At 44.3% G+C, this 25,852-nt stretch overlaps 1 protein-coding gene across 1 annotated transcript in view; it reads right to left on the bottom strand.

Moving 5' to 3' along the window:
• Positions 1–25,090, bottom strand: part of LOC112104941 (integrin alpha-9) — a 295,892-nt gene extending 270,802 nt beyond the window's left edge. The window contains exons 1-4 of the mRNA XM_026663550.2: positions 24,706–25,090; positions 13,265–13,392; positions 11,351–11,457; positions 5,643–5,766 (exon numbers count right to left, since the gene is read on the bottom strand). Of these exons, the coding sequence (XP_026519335.1) occupies positions 5,643–5,766; positions 11,351–11,457; positions 13,265–13,392; positions 24,706–24,884 (538 nt within the window). The 5' untranslated portion in view covers positions 24,885–25,090. The remainder of the gene's footprint in view (positions 1–5,642; positions 5,767–11,350; positions 11,458–13,264; positions 13,393–24,705) is intronic.
• Between the last annotated feature and the right edge of the window lie 762 nt (positions 25,091–25,852).

The following is a 25,852-nucleotide window of genomic DNA, read 5'->3' as shown; positions in this document are numbered from 1 at the left end:
CCTAATCAGTGGACTAGACAGTATTCTGGGCAGAGTTTCTCTCACTCTCGCCTGTTGAAGTTGTTCCACTTTCTATAAATAATTAAATAGTCATTGGGCTACAAAACGTGAGAACAATCCCATAGCCGGGAGGTTGGGGGATAACTTGGTTCCAACCCCTGCTCCTGTGTCTTCCTAGTCACATGAAGTAATAACTGTTGGCAGGATTAGACCTTCGGTTGTAAGTACCTACAGGCTTCTCATTCATCTGTAAAGCACCCTTATAGTGCACCCTTATAGTGCTACAGAATTAATCAATATTTACAGAGCAGCTTGCTCAATGCATGAGCCATGAGTAGATAAATTCACTAAGGGGGAGATAGTCAAAAGGCACAAAGGAGAGCATTAGGCTGATTTTCAATAGGAGTCGGGTACCTAAGCCCCCTTTGAAAAGCCTCCATCCTCCTCCTGCCAATCAATAAAAACTACAAGATAAAACAACAAAAGAAAAGATAAACCCTGACCTGTTTGCTGCGCATCAGAAAGCCAGGAGGAGGACTCTTAAATCACAACCAGAAAAAGAGCTGGATGAGGAACCGACCCCCTCCTGCCCCAAACCAAATGAAACAAAGTATTGCTTAAAAGCATTAGCTCCCCCTCACCAAAAAAAACACACAATAGGAATTTTAAGCAACACAGATAGCTGTGACATGTCCTCAGTCATTTGCACTGGGAGCCAAAGACAACATATTTAATCCCAACCTCTTCTTTCCTCTGTTTCAGCATTTCACCACATTGGGTGGAAATGCTAGTTGTCTTTATGGCCTAACACCCTGGTATTGAGTTTATACCACAAAGCCAGGGGGATCAGAGTATGGATCTCAGAAAACTGGTAATAGATAACTGGCCATTCTATGTCCCGGAGGGGAAATCTCTCTATTCCTTTGGATGGACTGAGTGGGGGTGAGTACTGTTCCTATATTCTTTAGCCACCAGAAATTATTGTTTAAGGTTCCCACCTCTCTCCTCCCCTCCCTCTGATCCTTACACCTAGGGTTACCATACGTCCGGATTTCCCCGGACATGTCTGGCTTTTTGGTACTCAAATCCCCGTCCAGGGGGAATTGCCAAAAAGCCGGACATGTCCGGGGAAATAGGGAGGCAGCATAAGCCAAGGTCCGCCTGGCACCAGCACAACCCGCCGGATCCGCAGTGCAGCCCAGCCGCCCAGCTACATTGTAGCGAACTCGGGCGGGGGAAGGGGGGGCGCAGCTGCAGAAGGCGGCGAAGGGGCCGCTGCTGCCCCCGGAGGCCGGGCGGACCAAGCCCCAGCCGAGCCCGCAGGACCACGGGGAGGCCGGGCCCAGCCAACGGCTCGGGCTTCCCTCACGGGCGGGGACTCCCCGGCCACTGGGGGACCCTTCCTGCATCCCCATCACCCTACGCGGCAGGAAGGAGGCTGCGGGGCAGGGAGTGCAGCGTGTGCCGGGGCTGCAGGGACCCACGCTGCCCCGGTCGCCGCTGAGCATCCGAAGCCCCCGCCAGGCACAGGCTGCCGGGGAAGCGGGGGAGCTGGGCAGGCGGGGGGGTGCAGAGGCTGCAGGGCGAGGAGGAGCAGGGCAGGCAGGGGCATAGAGGCTGCAGGGGCAGGGGGGCACAGGGGCAGGGCAGATGGGGGTGCAGAGGCTGCAGGGTGAGTGGGGAGCATGGGGCACAGGGTCTGCAGGGCGAGGAGGAGCAGGGCAGGCAGGGGGGCGCAGGGGCAGGGCAGGCAGTGGGGTTCAGAGGCTGCAGGGCGAGGAGGAGCAGGGCAGGCTGGGGCATAAAGGCTGCAGGGGCAGGGGGGCGCAGGGGAAAGGCAGGTGGGGGGCGCAGAGGCTGCAGGGGCGGGGGGGATGCAGGGGATGCAGGGCCAGTGGGGAGCAGGGAAGCACTTAGCAACCCCCAACCAAGATCAGAGCGGGAGGGAGGAGGGGGAATGTGGGGTGCTCAGAAGAGGGGGCAGAGTTGGGGCAGGGACTTTGGGGAAAGGGTTGGTATGGGGGGGGGGAAGGGGTGGAGTTGGGCGGGGCGGGGAAGGGGCAGAGTTGGGGCGGGGCTGGGGGCAGGACCGGGGCCCCGTGGAGTGTCCTCTTTTTTAAATCTTTGAATATGGTAACCCTACTTACACCACAGAACTAGGAAACCATCTCATCTGTCTGTCCCCACCTCTGTTAAATTGTCTCTTATAGCAGCAGCAGCCCTTTATCTCTGCCCATTAAGTGAGTCAGGGGACAGGATGGCTGGGTTCCTAATTTCCTTGTAGGCCACATTTGGCAGCCATTAAAAGCAAGGACAATCAAGTCAGAGTATAGCTTGGAAGGTCTTAGCTTTGTGCCCCACAAAGCACTTCAGTTCATACAAATCAGATTAGCTCCTAGCCAGAAAGATTCCACTTAACTAGCAGGCCTTCTGCTGCTCTCATTAGCTCTCAATAGCTTCCAGACTTCTGTCAGCTGTTTCAGGGAGACTGTAGAAGAATAAGACACATCGAGACTACTATCTTGTTTCATGACTGCCCTCAAGTAAGGAAGTTTCCATTTCCTCTTTTGTTTTTAATTATTGAATCTGTATTATATGGCGAATCATTACTAAATACATAGCATACATTAACAATACGTCTGCTCCATGTACAGCAGTTAGATGCCTCTCATTATAGCTTATGTGGCAAATACTGCACTGCCTATATAATTGTATCTTATACTGTTCCAATTATAGATAACTGAAGTCCCAGGGCTTGATCTTGCAAACGCATCTTATAACTTGGAATGGTGCTTGTGAGCATGAGTATTCCTGTTGGCTTCAAGCACTGCCCCTAACAGCAAGTGTTTGTGGAAAGAGGCTCTTATTCTCCAAATACCTTAATTACATTGTGCATATATTATTTCTACCACGTTCTTTATTTCTTTCCTTCAGTTTGGCTGTGCTGTTCACTAAAAGGAGGATTTTTTCCTTTACTTTCTGAAGGGCTAAGGGGGAAAACACTAAGACCGTAGGAAGGGAGGGTTCCAGTTAATCCTTTCAATGACTGATCACAGCAGTACCTTGTGTTTGAAGAATAAGCCAAATTACTTTATAGAAACCTGAAAGTCACAGAGGTAAACAAGAAGCAAACTCAGTCACCCTTGGTGATACTGTGTGACTTGATGCCTAACAGTGGAACGAACAAATCAATCCCAAACCTCCCATTTTCGTTCTAGCATGCAATGAAATTAAACCAATAGCATAGTGCACCAAAACTGCCAATTTTCCACTGGCCGCTTCACAGATACTGGGCCCACACATTTCTATTTCCTAGCAATTCCTGGCAAATAGCCTGTCAGACTAGCAGCCGTTTCACTCTGAAGCCATGATGCACAGAGAAACACGAGCGATTGTCTCTTCCAGGAGCTGCCTCTCTCCAATTATTTCAGACTGACAGTTTTTAAAAGAACACCCAGGTGGTGAAAAGGACTCAGAGCAAATGTTGGAAGTGATTCTGCGTGTGGAGTGGAGGAGGAAAAGGGGGGTAATAAAAGTTAATATTGCAGGATAAACAATGCATTGCTTAAGTATAGTCTTGGCCTGATCCTGCCAACAGGAAGACAAGCAAACGAAAGAGGACAGTATTCAGGATAGGAGGATTTTATGGCTTCCTCACATTTTGTTATAGATCAAGTGAAGCGGTGGGTTTAAATATGGAATCAAAACCATACAAGTTTCAGATGAATATTTTTGGGACCTTCTACTGATGCTCAAAGCACAAATGTTTGCTGTCTCCAGATGGGCACAGATTTTTTGAGATTGGTTACATGGGTTTCCAATGCAGCCTATGAGAGCTGGGCACACGGTGGGTAAACAATTCTCCAGACACGCACTGTAATATATAGTTTATCTAAGTTTGCCAGTTTTGTTATGAGCTTTGTCTTCAATGTACTGGGTCCAATCTCTAGGCTTGGAGCAAAACCTAAAGCAGCAAGAGACACATCCATTAGCAACTGAGGAATTGACAGACATCTACTCTGTTAACTCTCCCCCACTTACTAATGTTAGCAGCCAGCCTGTCACTGACTGCTCCTGACATTGGAAATCAAAGGCAGTGAAGTCTTGCCCACATCAAACTCCATCAAACCCATGTGCTTTTTCAGTCCTTGAAGAGGGAGGGAGGATTAGTGTAGACCAGTGGTTCTCAAACTTATTTGATTGGGCCTCCCTTCTTTGTGTCTGTAGTCATTTACACACAGAGTACACTTACCGCCACCCAGCTCTGAAGGCAGAGCAGAGAGCAGCAGCAGCTGCTGGTTGGGCGCCGAGCTCTGAAGGCTGCACCACGCCAGCAGCAGCTCAGAAGTAAGGGTGGCAAAGTGATATTTGTCAATATCACTTTTCACAGCAGATTTAGTGCCCCATTGGCACCATTACTTCTGCACTGCTGCTGCCACCCTGGGACTGACAGTCAGAGCCCTGCTGCCTCCCAGTGAGGGATTGGGATGGGTGTGGGGGGAAAAGAGTAGGAGAACCAAGCCTGGGCTGCCTCCCAAGTGAGGGATTGGGCTGGGTCGGGGGCGGGGGGGGAGAAGGAGCTCAGGCTATCCCCTTTATCTCTGCCTCCCAGGCATGCACCGCCCTTCTGCACGAGCCCCAGCTCTTAAAAAAAAAAAAAAAAAAAAAAAAGCACGCAGCTCACGCCTCCCTTGACATATACCTGCGCCTCTCTTGGAACTGGGAGGCCCGCCCATAGTTTGAGAACTACAAGCGTAGATGCATAAGACCAACCTAGGAAACCCAAGCAGCTGTTTTCCTGAATATTTCTCAAAGGGCTTATTGCAAAAGCTTGGACATACCCCATCTTCCCTAATGACATACCTGTGCATTCTGGATTGGTTAATTGCTTTGGGTTCAGGAAAGGCTGTCTTTTGGAGTCTTTGAAGAATGAAATTGGATATAAATTCACATACAAAACACACAAGGGAAGACTATTCTTTTTATAAACCAGAAAATTAAAGCACCCAGGACTTGGAGCGCAAACAATGAGCAAAGTTGTCTATTGTTCAAAACTCTGAAACAAGTCCTCTCACTCTCAATGCCATTCCAGATCTATTTTGAACGACAGCAATATTTTGAGAGGCACTGAAAAAAATCATCAGGCGCTGCTGGACATTTTGAAAGTAGCAGCAATTGAAAGAGGCAACTTTATTCTAATTTGTTACACTGGTATCCTAAAATCTAGGCTTTAAGCAATAATTCTCCCCTCCTATAAATGACAGTGTCAGACTGAAAATATTTCTTAAACATGGGTGCGATCATTTCCTATTAATCAATAATGCCGAACAGGCAAACAAGTAAGAGTGGCTGTACTCATGTCACATGCCTGGTGACATCCAGATAAGGAAGTTGATGGTTTTCTCATGATACTGTTCCAAAAAAGTTTATTATTCTATCAGTTAAGCATGGCCACACACAGTTACTCATGGAAACCAATTATCTTCTTGACCCCCTTTTTTAAATTCAAGATCATCCGTCTGCCAAATTATGCCTGAGTCAGCAGTACTTTTTTTAATGTATTAATGAAGGTTTATCATAGATATTTTTGGAGACAACAGGAAAACCTACTCAGTCATAATGACAGAGAAATAACACCTTACCTTCATAGCAGGGCAATAATTTTCGACCATTGGAATGGAGGTTGGGTGGGATGATATTGCAAAAACCATGGGGGAGGACGTACTCTGTCTCATAGTAGATGTTTTTCCAGCGATGGGCACAGGCCTAAATGGATCATATCACATGTGTTACTGAAACGTGAAGCAGCAGGACACCTCTTTGTATCAAAAATACCCACCCCAATCTTTCTCCCACCTAACTCTTCCACCTTTCCTTAGTTCTCTGAACCCTACCTTTGCTACAAAAAGGATACTCCAATTGCCATGTTCCTCCACTGCTAAGACTTGACATTGCCAATGTTGGCACCACAAATTACAAATTTTGAGGCTCCTCCTAGCCACCCATGTCAGAAATGTGTGTTCCTTGGAGCAAGGGCAGCTCAGACAGCAGATCTCAATACCTTTATCACTTTAGGTGCCAGGCAATGTGTCAAGTAGAACCTCGTGGTGATGGGAGGTGACACCAGGAGAACCTTTTCTAAGCAAAGGTAGACTGGGTAGAATCTAGTGGAAGAAAAGAAAGCGGGGTGGGGAGCGGAATAAGATGGGAGTGAGGGGAGACAGAGGTAGAGGGAATGCTAAGACTGGAAGGATGACAGGCACAAAATTAACATTTCATTTTCCCCCCTCTATCTTCCCATCCGCCTCCCCTTCCTGGTGAAAAACACAATCACCCCTCCACAACGAGAGCCAAGACAGTCAACCCAGGACGCTGCACTCCTCTCAATCTCAGCATGAGAGCATGCAAACACCTGGCTTACACATCCCCAGCTCCCCTTCACTCCCAGAATTACCATTGCCTCGCCACCAGACAGACCACCAATCTCCTCACCCCCAAAGAGTTCATACGAATCAAAGGAAATTAAATGGGAAACAGCAAGAGCTTTGAATTTGAACTTGTATCTCCAGCTGGTGTAAGCCAGCATAGCTCCACTGCAGGCAGCGCAGACACATCCCTTTATACTGATCACAAACGTGGCCTGCTCATTCTCATGGAGTCTCTTTTGTGTCTGTTAGAACCAACGGACGCCCCTCGCTGCACTGTCAGCCTCACATCCCAGTCACAAGCCTTCCAGTCAAGGAGAACAAGACAGCACTTCCTTTGGGAGGCCAGTACTTGCCTGGAGAGCATAATGTTGAAGGGTGCAAGACACTCTATCCCGATCCCCATCTTACCACCTCAGTGCTGAGCACATTGCCTCTGGGAGCCTCTGAACGCTCCTAGGAACGCATTCTAAAACAAGCACAGGCGCATCATTCTGTCCAACTACCGGGGAATGGATAGAGCAAAACTCAATCTGGACCAGAGTCAAGACCGTTTCTTACCCGTAGAAAAGCACTAAAAATCACCACTGCTTTCTTTTCATTTTAATGGAATGGACCACCACCAACAGTGAGCTCTGCCGAATCATCAGCTTGAAGTGATATTTATTGCTGTTCTAATCTTCAGTACTCAACCAAATGCATGTATTTACTGGATAAGATAGTTAACACAGAGGCATAATGAAGCACTCAAGGAGCTTTGGAAAGCTCTGTACTACATTTTATGTTACAGAGAGATGTGCATTATATGAAGGCTGTTTATAATGGCACTCTGACAGCCAGATGTATGTTAGTAGGCTCATAAGGAAGAGCTTATTGAACTTAATTACTTGCTCTTTTAAGCAAACTTGGTTGTGATTTTAATCTCCGGGCACTCTTCAGTCAGCGTTCTTAAAAAATGCATAATATTTACTTTCAGAGTGATCAGGAAATTGTTTCTCTTCTGAAACATTTGCACTAGGAGTGCAAAAACGCACCCATATACATTTGCATAGAGTGCGTCATACAGACACAGCTCTAGGCTGACATTCAAGTTGAGCTACGAAACCAGAGAACAGAATGTCATGGAAAAGAATGGATTTGAAAAACAAAAAAGTTATTCCGGATATAAATTGTGGAGGAAAAAAATGAGTGTGTTTTTTAAGCTATAGAAAGATAAATAAAGGGTTGTGATATTATAAATTCTGTTATTTTTTTACCTCCCGAAAGCTGCTCTCGCATATATTAACCCACTAATCTCTTCCAAAGCAGCACAAATGATTGAAAATTGGGGAAAGCAGCAGCAGGTCTTGCTCAGGAATGAGCCAAGGTGAAATGCTGAGGGCAGGAAAGAGGGAGAGATCAAGAAAGTGAGCTGCCGCTTAACATGGATATTTAAAACTGACTCAGGGCTGAAAGCTTTGCAAAGCTATGAGCATTTCACATGAATGAATGAAAACAAAAAAGAACAAACATCACTCTGTTCACTGGTATATATGGGTTGCTTCAGCCTTTTCCAGTGCTCCACCCTATGTTTCTATTGGAGAATTTAACCTTTCTATAAAATCACAGGCCCTGTGTATTCAGCCATGGCAGAATTTGTCCCATACCACAATTCTGCTCCAGAATCTCAGCTTTCCATTCTTTAAATTTGAGTTTATGGGTATGAAGCAAACTGTTAAAACATGAGCTGAGTGTAAGCGATGCAGTGTTGCCTGCCTGAGTCTGCAGAGAGACTGAAACAATAGCTCTAAGAGGCCTGGTCTACCCCATTCATCTCAGACTACTCAATTTTGTGGCTGCAGAAGTTGGCATTTTTCCAAGATGCCATGGAATTGGCATTTTTGTTAAGGAATCTGCCATTTTTCATTTATGGCCTCCTGCCATACCAGGACCTGCCTCTAGCTGCTTCTTGCACTTCTGCTTGTCCCTCCAAAGGGAGTTAATTTGATTACAGTGCATGCTCCCTGCATGGTGCAGTGTAGCTGAGGCCTGGGAAGCCAGTAAGATGAGCCACTGAAGCTGGCTACAAGCTCCCCACTTCACTGGCCCATGGATGGGAAAGGAATTCCAAGCCAGAGAGCCTGAGCATCTCAGGAGCTGAGTCCTGTGAGTTGAGATGGGTCAGCTGGAGATCACAGTGAAAAATCCACCCTGGAAAATCACCATGACAAATTTCATATCAATGAGTGTTTTTAGCTATGAGCTAGAGGCTGAGGGAATAGCAATAGAATGAACATTGTTGTGGAATTCAAGAGTTGCGGTCACACATTTTGGTCTCATTGCACTATGAAATTTGTGGGGACCTGCATAATACAAAGGAAAAGTGGTGCAGCAATGAACCACGATAGAAATGCAAAACAAGTAGAGCATATGAATGCAACCTTGCCTTATTGTTTATTAAATGCCAGCTTGGTGTGGTAGAAAATACAGCAGGAAATACAAGTCTTGCCTGAAGGAGTTTACAAACTAAGACACTGATCCTGCAAACAGTCCTGCATGAAGTCAATAGGGTTCTGTGGAGTTCACTGCAGGACTGGAGCCCAGCAGGCGACTTTTTAAGTGCACAAATAACTGACTGAAATCCCTCCCACCATTTACCATGTGGGCTTTAGCTTCAGTGCATGTATTTTATTTTCCATACTGCAGGATTCAAAGTCATCAGTGAGTTGGCTACTTACAATGAAAAAAATGGCAACACTTTGGAGAAAAATGATACACATGATAAATGGGGAAGGTATTTGGGAAGAGTGAGATTAAGGGACATGGCTTATCTCCAAGCTTTAATGCACTGTCCCTGGTTCCTTTCCCAATGAGAGAAAGAGAATGCATTTTACAGTTTAAGTATGAAAAGAACTGGCAACCCAAGTTGTATTGTCGTAACTCTCAGATTATTGAAAACGTTGACTCATGATGAGATCCAAGGTCAGGAGGATGTATGCCGGGCCACTTTGCACTTTAGTCTAGCTACAGTCTATAGATTATTTTTGTTTAGGGTGACCATGTGTCTTTTTTTGGCCAGGATAGTCCCCTTTTTTAAGCCCTGTCTCAAATTTTCTGGCAAAAGTGGGCATTTGTCCCATTTGCTCTTGGCAACTCGATCAGTTGGCAAAAGCAAATGGGACAAATACCCACTTTTGTCAAAAAAAGCGGGGTGGGGAGAAATGGTGGGGGCAGTTTGAGCAAGCAGCAATGCCAGACCCAGCCTTTGGGAAATATGGTCACCCTATCTAGTATGTGCATCGCTGCTCACAGGAGCCCTGCCTTCCCCCTGTGTGGGGAGAGGAGCAAGGGTGAGCGGCTCAGGCCACGCTCAGGGTGGGGAGGGGGCTTACAGTGTCCCATTTAGGAAACAGGTTCGTCATATCTTTTTATAAAAGGCTTTTCTATTTAGTCTTCATGTCCTAAACAGAGAGTTACCTTTGGTCCAATAGGAGAGTGGTTCTTTGAGGGGCTGATACTGCACACACTGAAGTCAGTGCCACAGTTTTCGTTGACTTCAATGTCCGGTACAAAATCCTGCCTATGGGGATTTAGGTCCCAATTTAGCAAGATACTGATATACTTCCTGCAAAGGACTGTACCATCCTCCATTCCTATTCGCTTGCACAGATGTGGACCATGCTCATCACCACGCAGTGGCATGATACAGAATATTGGTATTAACTTTCCTGTCTTAAAAGTTGATTTGATATGTATTTATTTTGAAATATATCTACTTTTGAGGACTCCTTACCTATCTGCTATTACAAATAGTCTTACTTGGCTCATATGCCCGTGATTACAGCAGAATAATCTGTAACAATTTATTCTATCAATTTCAGGTTTTTCTGCTCACAAGCTGCCCACAAATTGATTGTGATTTGCTTAAAGTAACTGGCTGAATAGTGCAAAAAAAAAATCTGTAAATATTTGTAGACAATGTGTTCCATATACTCAGTATTCCAAATTGGATTGGAAACATAGGTCACATGATAGGTTACTGTTTTCTGATTGGATTAGTTTAGAAAAGGTTTCTGTTGGAGATTCTCAAGTACAATCTTGAAATTCATTTTTCACAAATATTCTGCAATATTTTCTCAAATCTTGCTGTTTCAGTGAACATATCATTTCAGTGAGGTTGCTAGACTACTCACCAAGAGCAAACCCAAGGGAGGAGCAAACACAGTAACCAAAGTCATTTTAAAATGTCAATAAATATTTACAGATTTTTTTTTTGCAGTATTTGCCCAGCTTTCTCTGTGATTTATTTGAAGATTCACATGATTTGAAACATTGTCCTGTGAAGATAAATTCCACATCCTTAGGATCAAATTTTGCCCTTTAACAAACATGCACATCAACTCCCATGGCCCTCAATATTTGCCTGTTGACTGTACCACAAAGATGAACAAACGAGTGACTTTGATTCCCATCTCTGCTACCTCATTAATGGAAGATTCATGCACACATCCAAGAGCAGAATTTAGCTGCATATCTAAATCTGACATTTTTTACAAGTTCTGACACAACACACACACACTATATTCATTGACTTATGCCCCACTCCCTACACACACAATCTGTAAAACAAATGAACTAGCAGACGCATTCAGAGAAAAACAAAGTTTCATTCATTCTGTTCAAAAGACCTAAACACTCAAAAATTTAAGAGGAAGCCCCTTAGGTGACAAGTCAGGTGGTACTGCTTTGAAGTCTTCTTTCTCTCAATACCAATTTCTGGTTGGGGTTCATTTTCTATCCGTTTCAAGGAAGGGACTACAGAGTTCGCTGCTCATAAACCTGGACTCTGTCAGTCACTACTGAAGACATTAATCCCAACATGTTCATCATTAGTGTCAGCACAGCAGTGATCACTCTACTGAGCTCAAGGGAAAGGGTGGACTTACCAGCACACTTCCGTCAGCCTTGGGCTGCCTAGCCAGGCTTACGCCCATCCATTCATCATCTCTATCCTCCTTACAGGTCTTTCCACAGAGCGTGCCCCGAGTATTGCCTTAAAAGAGAGAGGGACAGGTGAGGAGGATGCATTTAGTTTTTTAAATATCTATAATGTGCCCTTGTAAGAGATATGCTAGCTGATCAAACCGCTCTTTCCCATCTCTCACTATTATTTCTCACACATATTAGGATAGTGCCCAGGATGAGAGCCCCCTTGTGCTGGATGCGTGCTGTCCAAACACACTGTAAAAGACAGTCCCTTTTCCAAAGAGTTTAAAATCTAAGGGCTCAAGCCCGTGAACCTTTCAGCATGTGCATTAACTTCAGACACATGATCAGTCCCACTGAAGACCATGGGGAAAGCACTGTGGTGTTGGCAGAGTAACATTTTCACAAGTGCTTAATTCACTTTAGAAAATGGGACTTAGGCATTTTTTTAAAAAGTTGGCTCAACTCTTTCTTTCTATGATCTGTCATTACATCCATTAACTCATCTTACTGTAGTGTCGAGGAGTGGGGTGGGGGAATAAGTGTTTCTTTTAGCAAAACTAAATATATAGACAGATATCTGCGAACACTTACATGTAGAATTAAGTAGAATTTTATTGATAAAAACAAAACATAACTGGCCAAAAACCCTCTTTCACTAAGGCCTTGTCTACACTTGCGTCAGCGTGTATGGTGCGTGTAACTATACGTTGCAGTATAAAGCAGGTTGCATCCACACTGCAGTGGGCTGCTACACTCAACAGTAAAAGGCTCTGACACAGAGGAGGCAGCGGGGAAAGGCTCCAGCAGCAGGGAGGCAGTGGGATATTACAGTACTAAAAATAGCAGTGTAGACATGGGAGGCACTGCTTGGGCATGTAGAGAGCAGTGTAGGGTACATACTCTAGGGTTCTGGTCTACCTCATGTCTACACTGCTAGGGTGGCACGCAGCGTATGTACTCTGCACACCGCCATCAGCGTAGAAATAGCCTAAATATTAACTTACGATGGAGCACTCTCTGGTTCCGATGTCAGGAAAAAGTTCATACAGTGATGTTAAAATAAAACATGTTAACAAAAACACAGCAATATTACTATGAACTCTTTTTCACCAACAGAGATCAAATATGTATCATTCTTCATAAGGACCCATTCACAAGGATTAGATCACAGGATCAGGGCGTTAGCCTGGGAGCCCTGGAAGGGAAGGGGACCATGTCTCGACATGTGTTTGACCAGCATCTTGTACAACCTTAGTCCTGATCATATGCAACAACATACTACTCTCATTGATCTGTTTTTGTTTTCTTTTGCATAAGAAGCAAGTAGGATAAATCAAAGTTATTATTCCATTAGCAAACACACACAGATTACTCTGTTTATAACACAGTATATAATTCACCCTTCAAATGGAAGGGGAAGAAAAAAAATCACACAAAATCAATGCAGAACTGCTCAACATGAGCAGCAATTCTAACCATCCCTCTCCAGAAACTAAAGAAACCAAAGCAGGTAAAGGAAAAGACAACAGCCTCGTTTACATTCATTTGGCAAAAGCTTGGCCAAAAAGATTAGCCTGACACGGTGGCCCAGAGAGAGCACCAATCAGAGACCTCCATCAAGAAGATATTGCTTTCAGTCCTCAGGTAGGACATAATCGTGAACCATTTGGAGTAAATGGGAGCTTTGCCACTGGACTTCAATGGGATCAAGTTCCTAGTGCTATATCTGTGTGCCCTAGAGCCCTGATCTAAAGCCCACTGAAGTTGATGGGAGTCGTTCCAATTATTTCAAGGGACATTGGATCAGGCCCTAAGATATTTGCTAGAACTTTCAGTCACCAGTAAGTAAAAGAAGTGTTAGATTTACCCACCTCGACCCATATCCAGCTCTGTGCACCTCCTCTCAGGATTGGTGTGGACTCGACATTTAAAGACAGCTCCTGGGGACTTAACAGAGGCGCTGTATTTAGAATCTGCCTTTGGAGCACCGACCAGGACCCTGGAAACCAAAAGCAAAGTAGCAAGTAGTTAATTTCAAGAGGGGGAAAAAAAAAACCACTCACATTGCCAGTGCACCTTTGGCAAGAGGACTTCTTCTGATGGTCTGGTAAAATAACACCAATGATGCACAAAATGAAAACAGACACAGTAAAGGCATTTTCCTTCAAGGAATCCAGGAATTCTTTGAATGAGCTAAATTTCCATTTGAAGCATAACACATTTAAAGCAATTCTTCACCCCCAAATAAGCAATTTAGGAAAGTTTTAGGACAGAGAACAGCAGCTGCATCCAATTTCTTTAGGTTCTAACCACAATCCTGTCAACTCCAAATCCACAATAGCCCAAAATGGATGGCCATAAAGGGAAGAAAGCTATGTTCTGTCCATCAAAACAAAGATCAATAAGGTTGATCAGAACCTGAAGGCATCCTAATCCGTGAAGCTCAAGGCATCTTATCATATGAATGTTCCTTCAGAAATCCAGAATTATTGCATGATGTGTTGCCACACCAACAGTTTAGAGACAAGGCTGCAAAGACTGGATCTATATTATTGATACGGTGTGAGAGAAACTAACATCTTGGGGAAGTACCAAATCAACAGCTGTGATTGTAGGTATGAACTCCTTCCTGAAAGAAAGTGATCAAACCATATTAATACAATGCTCCAATTTAATGATCCAAATGATTCACGAGGACCACAGTTTAGCTGACAATTTTATATTGTTATCAATAGGTGACATGAAAAAAATGGGCCACCTGCCATCATGAGTGGGAAGAGTACAGGGAGGGGATGTTTTGGCAGGAATCAGGTGACTATGAGAGTGTTTGTAACATAAGCCCACTCCATCATTTCCTCATTCAAGCAACCGTCCTTCCAACTTCTTCCTTCCCATCTTGTAAATTTGAACACATGTGCCAGGGAGGAGGGCTGATCTACACTACATTCCTATATCGGTATAACTACATTGTTCAGGGATGAGAAAAACCCGTACCCCTGAGCAATGTAGTTATACCAACCTAATCCCCCATGTAGATAGCGCTATGTTGGCGAGAGAGCGTCTCCTCCCAACATAGCTAACGCCTCTCAGGGAGGTGGATTAACAAGAGAGTTCTCTCCTCATTGGCTTAGAGTGTCTTCATTGAAGTGCTGCAGCTGCACCAATGCAGCGTTTTAAGTGTAGACATATCCCAAGTTGAGCGGAATGTGAGAGACCACCTCTCTGGTGGTTGGGGGGGGAGGGACTACCAAAGCGCTAACACCTGTCCTCACAAGGTATGGCACATGCACCTAGTCAATTTGCTATCCGTTTGCTATCCGCTGGCCCTTGCAAAGGCCAGTCCGCAGTGGGATACAAAATCCAGACAAAATCACTGGCTTTTGTATGCAACAATGTCCCTGTGCAGGAGGTCTGTGGGTATTGAACCCAAGACCACTGATTCTAAAAGCATGGGCTTCTATTGCTTGAGCTAACAAATCAGGTCCATTATCTTAGAGGCGGTAGGAGTCTATTCATAGTCCAGTCATTAGAAAAGGCTAAAAAGCTACACTGTGTTAAGTGTGGGTCACATCATGTAAAAATGGACAGAGATCTCAATACAGGCCTAGAAAACAGGGATATTGCTGGTTTTCAGTGACTTTTGTTCATCCTACTTACCAGCCTCTACATCCCATCGCCACCTACTCCCCACCAGACTCAGTTTAAGAACATGGAGGAAAAACCATTGAAATCTCAATTCCACCTATGTGGGAAGGAGAAGCAGAGAGTGTTATTGTGTTATCAGAGGGAGCTATAATCAGGAATCTATGCTGTTCTAAGAAGTGACTTGGGCAGTTAAGTTTTCCTCATAGCTTTAACATGTGCTCCGTTGGCTGATGTGACAAAAACGAATTTAGGGAGAGAGAAATCCATATTAAAGGATCATTTTCTCCCCAATATCATGGGCTAAGCTGTAGTATCACAGGAGTTTGGCAGGGGGCTGCACTCTATAATGCAAGTCATATTTTCACAAGTGAGAAAAATTAATGCCTGAAATACCTAAATTGCTGAAAGCTACAAAGCCTACACACGTTGGGGAGCAAGCACAGGGGAGCCTGAAATAATAGCTCCAAATGGAAATCTCTACAGACAGGAGGCAGTCTGAAATCAGAATGCCAATCATCTCATTTACACAGGCGATGAATAAATGTCATTCACTTATTGACATTCATGAGGTCTAACAAAATAAACAAAGGGGGGAATATTGCTAGCTTAAGGAGAAATGGTTTAAATTGCAAGTGTCAAGAAAGTGTTTTTAAAACCAGCTATTACAATAAGCTACAGTAAACCACATTCAGCTCTGGTTTAAGCGGTGCAACTCCAGTGGAGCTGTGCCCATCTTACAACAGAGGTGAATTTGACTCAATAATACTCAAAAAGCTCTAATGATATCTCAGAATGAGAGATGGAAAATAAGGAGCTTAATTTATAAAGAATCATTAATCTCTCTTTAAAAAGCTCGGGGGGGGGGAAATAATATTGAACTGTGTGAGCAGGATTCCATGCACTGATTCTATGTTCAAATTGATCGTGAGAAAATACGCTTTCATCAGCTATGTTTTTGAAAGACATCATATCTCCAAGAACACAACTAGATACTAAATCTATTTGATGGGGGAAAACCAGGCAGGAAGCAAACACAGCATGTGATGCATGTCAGTAATTAATCCAGTTAAGTTATTACTAGGACTGCTGAAAGTTCCCTAAACTCACAATAAAATGCTTGAAAGTTTCTCCCAAAGTGTACTGTACATATGGAAATTTTTCCAGAGGTAAAATGTGGTAATCTAGCATTTCAGTACTATGGATTCCTTCATCCTGCCCCAGCCTAAACATAGTGAATATGTAAACAGCCCATAAAAGAATAACTTTGTTCATTTCTTTGCTATAGCTAGGCAGCCTTCCAACATCGCCCAACCAATTTAAACAACTTGGGTTTAAATAGTCTAATTTTGTGGCATAGCATGATTTTGCAGCACAGTTTGGATTTTAAGCAGCACAGTTCCATTCCCCAAGCCGAAACAGTCACAATGTGGTCAGATTTTTGCAAAGAGCTACCCATTTGCATGGGCTCTCATCACAACCACAACATTCTGCAGGAAGTTTCTGGGATCCCTCTGACTGACTGCACAAAGGTACATTGGAAAGTGAAGCCCAGCGAGGGAAAGGAATGACTCTACTTTTACAGTTGCCTTTGAGTCTGAGTCAATATTTTGTGATAGCCTCAATATTAGTACAGGAATTCAACAAGGTAGATGTAACAGAAAAGAGGAGAAAACAAAGGGAAGGATTAAAAGCCTTCAGTTGTTGGGCTCTATCGATTTAGGCATTACAACTACACCTCACCAGAGCACCGTACCTGAATCTCGAACAGACACACATCAGTTCTCAAGTTCTCTCCCACCACCCCTGTTAAAGGGATTTTGTTTTAATCTTGTTGTAGGAAAGCAAGGTTGAAGTAGCATGTTTTGGTTTCATTAAGGGGGAGGTGAGGCTCCTGGTCTTGGTGGTGGCTTCTCGGAATCAATTTACTATTCCTACAAGAATCAGAATCCACCCGTGAAAGGTTTATGGGAGCCTGTGGAGTCTTGCCCATTACTACGCGGTATTCATGTTGGAGCCCAAAGGAACTTCCCCATTGCTCCTTTCAAACAAAGCTTCAGGACAGTCTATCACAGCCACCTCTGACCGAGATGAACACAAATCTCTTAGAGTCTACCAACCCTTTACTGGCTATGCCTGGAGGAATCAGATGGGAGATCTTCTCTTATTGGAGATGCCAGTTTCCAGAATGACAGTGTGGAGAACTAGCCAGTAGGCAATGAGGCTATATCCTTCTTTTCATGATCTCACCCTCATTTGCACCTGAGTTATGTTTACCTCCCACAGGGAGTAACCACCACCTTGCTGCTGAATGGCCCTAAGGATAAACAGTTTCAGAAATCAAAGCGCTGTATCTAGCTGGAAGTACAATGCACAAAGAAGCATTGAGTGGTCCCAATGGCACGGAAAGATGCCAAACACATTAGAATCTGTCTACAGCGTGCCAGCACCAATTAGACAGCCATAACTCAAACGCTGCAGGTCCTCTGCACCTCACAGCAATTTTAAGTGGCAGAGATGAAACATCCTATATCACAATAGATTAAAATAAGCAGCAGCAACAGGGCACATACTGCTCCAATGCATCCAAGGATTCCAGTTTGATTCCTTCTGGTCAAAGGCTTCCTTCCCTAAATGTACTGGGGGGAGGGGAAATATTCAATTGGTTCATCTATTCAATAGGTAAATCCACTGAATGCAGGGTCTTAAGTGACAGGGCAGTAATTCAGAAGCCACTGCTGGACAACCTATAACTATAGCACCAAATCAGTACTGCCTTTCCAGAGCACCAACAGCAGCTCTCAGTTCAGTGTTTGTGGTCTGTCCAGGCAATACACCAAGACAAACAGGACACTCTTCCTTGATGTGGGTCTCCTCCCCTATTTCATTCTGGATCACATAAAAAGAGTCTCGGGATACTAAGTCATGTACTAACAACAATATATCAAATCAACCATCAGATGTAACACCACCCTGCATGTTTCAGATAACCACAGTCTGTGGCTAAGAGCAGGAAGCAACAAATGAAATAAAAGCACAAAAATAAAGGGTCATTCCAGTGATAAGAGCTCTCAGTCAGTAGCCATGGAACTATACTGCCTACGTGTGCCCGGCCATGCTGCCACGAAGGATGAGGCTATTACACCACGTTAAACTGTCAGAGAGAGAAAGGAAGAGGAGGAACGGGGAGAGAAAGGAATTATAAAAGGATTTAAAAAAAAAAAGAATTGGCTAGTGATTCATGTTAGATCATTAAAATTTTTGTAAGGGTCAAGTTATTGTTTCTTGTAATAATTTCTCCAAAAACTAAAAAAAAAATCAGGAAAAATAAGTATTTTATCGCTATTTGCTGAGATTTATTCAAAGCTTCAAAACTATAGCTAAAGGCTAGGAGCATGCGTGCTTGTTTAGGCTCCAAATGAAAGCAGCAGCTAACCACCTGGTTCCTTGCTCAGTTGAGAACAGTAATGAGGAGGAACTGTGTAAATCTTTCAAGACTTATACTCAAAAAAATCCTCTTAAGAAAGCAAAACAAGAGACGTCATCAGAAAATACGATAACCTGAGAACATGTGATGAAGACAAATTCTTCTCCATCTTGAAATCATGTAAAAATAACTCCAAAGTGGAAATCTCAGTACAATCAACAAATGTGTTCCTTTTACTGCAAAGACATATTTCATACCATTCTAGTGAAGGTTGCATAGCCAAATTCCATTGCAAAGTGTGTGTGTATATATATATTACATATAGAGAGAGAGAAAACTTAGTCATACATGTTTGCTCTGGGTTCACATTTGGTGCACAACATTTTAATCCAAGCTATTTTCCTAAATTTGATCTTGTTTAATACTTATATATATGAATGATACTTTAGATCAGTGGTTCTCAACTTATTTAATGTGGCCCCCCTTCTTTGTGTCTGTTGTGATTTACGCCCCCCACCCCTCGCCAGCCCCCGCTGAAGGCAGAAGGGAGAGCAGAGGCTGCTGGCCAGGGTGCCCAGCTGTGAAGGCAGTGCCATGCCAGCAGCAGCACAAAAGTAATGGGGGCAATGTGAAAAGTGATATTTATCAATATCACTTTTCACAGCAGACTTAGTGTCCCTTGCTGCTGCCACCCCAGGGCTGACAGCAGGAGCTCCACCACTTCCAGGTGAGGGATTGGGGTGGAGGGGAAGGAGAGCCCAAGCCTAGGCTGCCTTCCAGTGAGGGATTGGGGGCGGAGGGGAGGGAGAGCCCAAGCGGCGGAGCTCCGGATGTCCCGTTTATCCCTGTCTCCTGGGTGTACATGGCCCTTCTGCACAAGCCCCATCCACTGGGGCTGACAGTCAGAGCTCTTAAAAAAAGAAAAACGCACACAGCTTGTGCCTCCCTTGACATGTTCCCGCACCTCTCTTGGGAGGCCCGCCCCATAGTTTGAGAACTGTTGCTTTCAATCATATTTTAGAATGATACATGAATGTTACTTTAGTTGATTAAGACAATGTTTCAGGTTTTGACTCATGAATCTAAATGTCCTTTACCGATAACATGCAGGGACTTAATACAGACAGGTGTTTTGTGTTATATGAAAATGAATGACCAACACGGAGGTTTACGAATTGGCAAAAATGTATAAAGATATTAGCACGTGGGGGAAAGCCTCACAGGTGTAATACACTTCATTAAAGGGACTTTTATGATCAGGACCAAATTAAGGGAATATGGGACCACCAGGCCATAGAGATTGAAGCATACAAATGTCCTGACAACCATATCTAATGTGTGAGGGCATATTAAATATTACAAGAGGCCATAGCCCCATCAACCCAGATTAGGACCTCATTTGAAAGACAATTCTTGAGTGTAATTCTATTATTCTTGAAATATCTAGCAGCTGATATCATTTAGCACTATTTTAAGAAAATATAAAACTGCCCACATATCTTGAACATGCCTGACTGGTACACAAATATGGGTCTTTGGCAAAGCTGGAAAAGATTTAATATACACTGCGAGAAAAGAAATTTGGCATTTGCTCCTGGACCTTTATAATTAATACATATGTTAAGATCATGGTGTTACATGTATTAGGCTGGATCCAGCAAAGATGATGCAGGAAAGTTACCACCACTATCCTTCATACGGCTTATGGGCACCTTGAAAATCTTATGGAGTTGCACTTGTAGGAGCTGCATCTCCAGCCTCTGTGCGCTTTTTGTCATCCTCTCTCCACCTTTTGGGCTGCTGTTGCTTCTCACATGCTACTGTCCCCACTAAGGAAAAGTTGCAGCCACTCTGCACCATCCACAACCCACTCCGCCCAATGCAAATCCCACCACCAGGGTTTATATTGGCTTAAACCCCTACTGATTCTGGTCAAGTGTATCACTGTTTGTAGTGCTTCTTTTGTTATGACTAAGATTTTCAAAAGCAACTAGTGGTTTGGGACACCCTCATTTTTGGGTGCTCAAGTTGAGACACCAAAAGGGCCCCCTCATTTTCAAAAAGTGGGAGTGAAGCACTTGCTGAAATTCAGGCCCCCTTGAGATGTCCAGCTGGATGCCCAAAAATGAAACCACCCCAAATCACTAGAGACTTTTTAAAATTTTGTTCATGTGTCATATATGATTACCTCCAATGAGCTGTCCCTTCTCTGACCCCAGTTGTTATTAAATAGTTTGAACTGAAAACGATAGAGTCAGTTTAGTTCAGGATAAAAATGAGTTCTGTAAAATAAAACAGGGAGTTACAAGGCCCTCTTACTATTATGACTTGTATCATGGTAGTGACAAGGAGTCTCAGTCATGGCCCAGGACCTCATTGTGTTCGGTGCTGTACAAACAGAACAAAAGACCTACACAAAAAGTCTGCAGGAAACTTTTACTTTACATTATTATTTTTTCTGTAGACCCACAGCCCTCTGCAGTGTTATTAACCAAACCTACCAGTATTTTGTTAGTGCAGGAGAAGCAGGAAGTGAAACTGACCAGGCTTGCTTCATTCCCCAAGCAGAGTGAAATGCCAAAACACTTTTAACCATGTATAATGTTTGTTTATATCAGTTTTCATAATCTGAGCCACTGTTACCCACACTCAAGCAAGAAATTATATTATTTCATCTCAACAGCATTCCTTTAGATTGGCACTTCATTCCAGTTATTGTGTGTTCCTCATCAATGCGTGTTAAGGACAATGAGTAATTTTCAATTTTGCTTTTCCTAGCTTTTGTTGGTTTGTGTGATAAGATTAGCATTGTTTTAAAGTGAGGGGTTTCTTTTATTTGCAAAGCACTTGCTTCTTTCTTGATACTTACTGATAACTCCTTAATAAGGAATGCTCCATGAAAGTCACCGGGCACGGCGGGCAGAAAGGGAAAGCAAACAAGTATTTGTGAATCAAAGAGTGTGAAAGAACTTTATTTTAAGGGACTAAAACCAAGGCTGAATACATTTATTTAATGCACAGTGTGCTACAGTTACAAATTCAACCGCTAAGTAATCTGTCCATATCTAAGAGATGGAGATAAAGAGACGCTTTGTGGACTGTTTACTGGCATTTACTGTTCCTATGCACTTTAAAAGTGACATCAGCTAGGTCAACTTAAAAGAACCCTGTTTAATTCTAACAGAACCCCTGATGCAAATAGAGAGACAGAACAATAGAAAAGAAGTAAACTAGTCAGTTTACATAGTTTTATGAGATGCATACAGATGTTCTATGTTTATTTATCATTCAAAATGCACCGCCCTTCCCTCTAAACATTCTGTATAGACACAGAAGACACACACACCCCCGCAATCTGCAAACTGCTTTAATCATTCAGAACATATACCTCACTTCTATATGGAATGCAGACAACTCCTCTTTACAAACAGATCAAACCTATCAATGCTCTATTGTTCACGCCATGGAGACACTGCTACTAAAAGTTTTCCCATTTAACACATCATAACCTATCATATTTCATATCACATGAATTTGCTGTCAAGAAGATGAGCTGTTAAATTTTCCTGCAAAGAAGGGGATTATATAAAGGACTAAACAAAACACAACTGGCAGTTTTGCACTGCAGAAAAGGGGTACATGCCAGGGGCTATGGCGTGACCCCCCAACTTCTCATAAGCCTTATATGCTCCATTGTGTCTTCTACTCCCCCCATCCCCAGACTTTGCAGGATAAAATATCATCACACAATGTTCTATATGCTGACCCAACTTTGACCATCCCTTCCCCCCTTGAATTTTTCTTAAGTGATGCCCCTAGTACATGGTGTCCCCCAATTACCTACTAAGTTCAGAATGTCACCAGGACCGGCAACAACTGTATATCAGTATAAAAAGGCACTAATTGATTATGGTTTTAGCAGTTGCAGTTAATCCCCATGGATGCTGGGTTTCTTAAGAATGCACCTGCAGGGATGAAGTGCTAATTCAACACCCCACACACATTTCATTCACTTCTCCAAGTACATATCCTGCATGTTCCAGCAGCAACTGTTCACTAGCGTAACCACCAGTCTGAAGCACTTCCTTTGTGGACTACAGTATGATAGAATCCCAATCTGCGGCTTGTGGAAACAGAGACTCACAGGGCTGCATTTCCTCTTTTCGTGGCAGCATTTGAACTCAGGGCAACAGATGAACTTAATAAATAGATTCTATGGGAAGAGATCTTTCTTCAGTGTCCTATACCTGTAACTGAATTGAAACCACAGAGCACATCACCTTGGACTACTTAGAAATTAATACCTGGCTAGAAGATTTGGTTACATTGAATGGCCCCTCTGAAGTTCAAACCTTGCTTATTTTTAAATGATGCCTGGTAGTTTGTGCCTCTGTTGCTTTTCCAGGAAGTACACAAACGTCTTCCATCAGACTGCATCCAAGGCAGAGCAAAATTACTTTATTACCATAATACATTCTAAGTACACATTAGCTGGCCTCAGTTATACTGGAGATTTAAACAAAAATGTCAGCTCCAGTGCTGTTCCCAAACCACAGTCAGAGGCAGCATTTCTGCAATTAAAGAAAAGGACTTAAAGCCAGGATTATATGTTCCTCCTCATTGCTGTGAAAACAAAAAAATCACTGCCTGCTTACTTAGTACCCGCTGAAAGGTACTGAAGGTGCTGACCGATTCTGTGTGCTGTCCTGTTGTACAGATTACTCAGCAAGGGTTGAAATGCAGACGTAAACGTGTCCAGTTACAACTTTTTTAAAACACTAATTTTTAATTTAAAAACTCCTCCTCTAGAATGTGTCTAAGCCGACAACAGTCTATTATTCTGATTCTCTAAAGATCATGTTGGCTGACACTAGAAGCCTTAAATCAGTGGGTGTGGTGGAGTCAGAAAATCTGATCCTGCAGTACTCTCCCAATTTCCAGCAACAGGCAGTGGAAAAGCTACTGGCAGTAATAAACACACCCTTGACAGCAGCAACTTCAGTTTAGCTCCATTTTTTCTGCGTCAATCCAATTGCAGGGAGGAACAAAGTAAAGTTCAATGCCAAAAGAAGGATGCTCCCTCTTACTGTAGCATGGGATTTTAAACCGGTGTCTTAGCTGAAACATGATATTTGGAGACTGGACGTTGTCCTGTCTGAAGCCAGAGGGTCTCTAAATATTTAGGGTGAAATCCTGGCCCCACTGAAGCCCATGGGACTTTTGACTTCAAAAGCCAGAAGTTCACCCTGAACTTCTATCCCACCATTAATCTTTAGCAGTAAGATAGTCCATGCCAAGTTAAATCAGCCTTCACTACTTCTCTAGTCCCCCACCACCGCTGTCAATTGGTCCTCAGAAGAAGCCCCCCACACACACACACACACAAACTTATGCACTAGTGACTGTGCTCTAAGAAGAAATACAGCATATCCCAGTCCAGTCATGTTCTGACTAGGCATAGCAGCTACAGTGTCTGCAGGAAAGCAATATATTTAACTGAAAATTACTAGTAATCTTCTTACTGAGCGAGAGTTTAGCCTCCATGGTGAGTTGAGGTGACACTTCACACTTGGGAAACGGAGGAGAAGACTATTTAAAGGCCAATATCCCACAAACCAACCACAGGACCATTTTACTATAGGAGAGCTTCCCCCTGCAGCAGGCTCCTCTGGATGCTGCCGGGAAAGAGAAACTCCCGTCCTCCTCCGAGTGATAAAGGCCTCCAGACCTGCCAAGGCACACTGTTTTGGGGAAGGCAGCCCCTCCTGCAGGGCATTAGACTCATAGACTTTAGGGCCAGAAGAGACCATCGTGATCATCTAGTCTGACCGCCTGCACATTGCAGGCCACTGAATCTCACCCACCCACTCCTGCAATAGACCCCTAACCTCTGGCTGAGTTACTGGAGTCCTCAAATCATGGGTTAAAGACACTGTGATGTCTCTCCCTTCTCGCCACCAAGGATTTTGCTGCCCTGTTTCAACCAGGCAGTTAAAATCTCCCTCATTCGAGTGGTCACAGATATACCTTGAGACAGCTGCAATATCCCGAGCTATCTACTGGGGAGGGGAGAGAAGAAATGGACTCCACTGGCTTGGAGCCGGGGAATCTAAAAAGGTGGGGGGATGAGGCCGGAGGGGAGGGGGTTGAGAGGTGCCAGCGCCACTTCCAAGTGGCACATTCACGTGCAACGAAAGCAGCAGCAGCTCCCCGCCACAGAGCCAGTCCCTCTGCCCTACTCACCAGCGGGTATTATCGTAGTAATGCTCCAGCACCGAGTATCCAAAGAAGGAGCCATTGGGCCCCTGGTAGACCACCGGGTGATCCAGGTCCACGTTGTAGGAATAAGCCAAGGCCACTGCTATCAAACCCACCAGCACTTTAAACCAACTCCGCTTGGCCTTCCACTGGGGTCCAGGCATCCTGCGGGGCAGGGCAGGGAGCGCGTGTGCGGGGGAGCGCCTCTGTCCTGGGGAAATCCAGCGCCTGCCCCCCTCACTGCAGGCAGCCCGGGGTGCGGGGTGTTAAGCTGGAGTTGAAACGAGCATACAACAAACAATCCAGCCGCAGCCCGTGGAGTCCCAGGAGCTCCGGAAAGCGCCGCGCAGCCCGCCCGGTCCGGCTGAAGCCTGCAGCAGAGGGGGCTGGGTGGGCTGCAGCCAGGGATTCTGACTCAGTCCTGGAGCAGCCAGGGACTTTTGTGGCCGCCTCGCGGAGAAGCTCCAGTTCGCTCCAATCCCCGGGGCGCAGGGAGTGGAGGCAGCGCTCCCCTGCCTGGGACAGCGCCGGCCCCAAAACTACAGCGGCGGCGCCCTCTAGCGGCCGCAGCCTCGGCTCGTTCCCTCAGCAACGCAGCACCTTCGCTAGCTAAGGGGATGGATCCCCTTGGTGAGGGGACCCACGGAAATTCTCTCCCTCTCCTTCCATTTCCCTTTTTACTTACACACACACACACTCTTCCCTGATGCTCGAAAGCTTCCCCTTCAGGGAATGATTTCCCACTGCTCCTTCTGTATTTCTGGAGTTTGCATTATCACTTGTTCTGTACATCAAGGTGCACTATTTACTTCAGCCCTCAGCGTCCAAAACATGTTGTATGTAGTTCCCCTAATCGAGGAATTACACTCAACAGCCCGTTTTCTTCCTCCCTCTCTCAATTGTTTCATTAACAACAATACTTCGCAATTCTAAAGCGTGTTTAATCTTCAGAAAGACCTATGAGCTCAAATAGCTCAACATTTCTGTGAGGTGGGCACATTCACCCTGATTTACAAATGGGGGAACTGAAGCAACAAGCAGTTAGGTGACTTGCAAAGACAATTGAGGGAATCAGTGGCAAAACTGGGATTCAAAAAATCAGAATTCCTGGGTTCCATTCCTGTGCCAAGCC

The sequence above is a fragment of the Terrapene carolina genome, unplaced genomic scaffold, assembly GCF_002925995.2.
Source record: "Terrapene carolina triunguis isolate 2854851 unplaced genomic scaffold, T_m_triunguis-2.0 Scaffold33723, whole genome shotgun sequence".
NCBI lineage: Eukaryota > Metazoa > Chordata > Testudines > Emydidae > Terrapene > Terrapene triunguis.
Note: the sequence above shows the minus strand (reverse complement) of the source record. Positions and strands in the feature narration are given on the sequence as shown.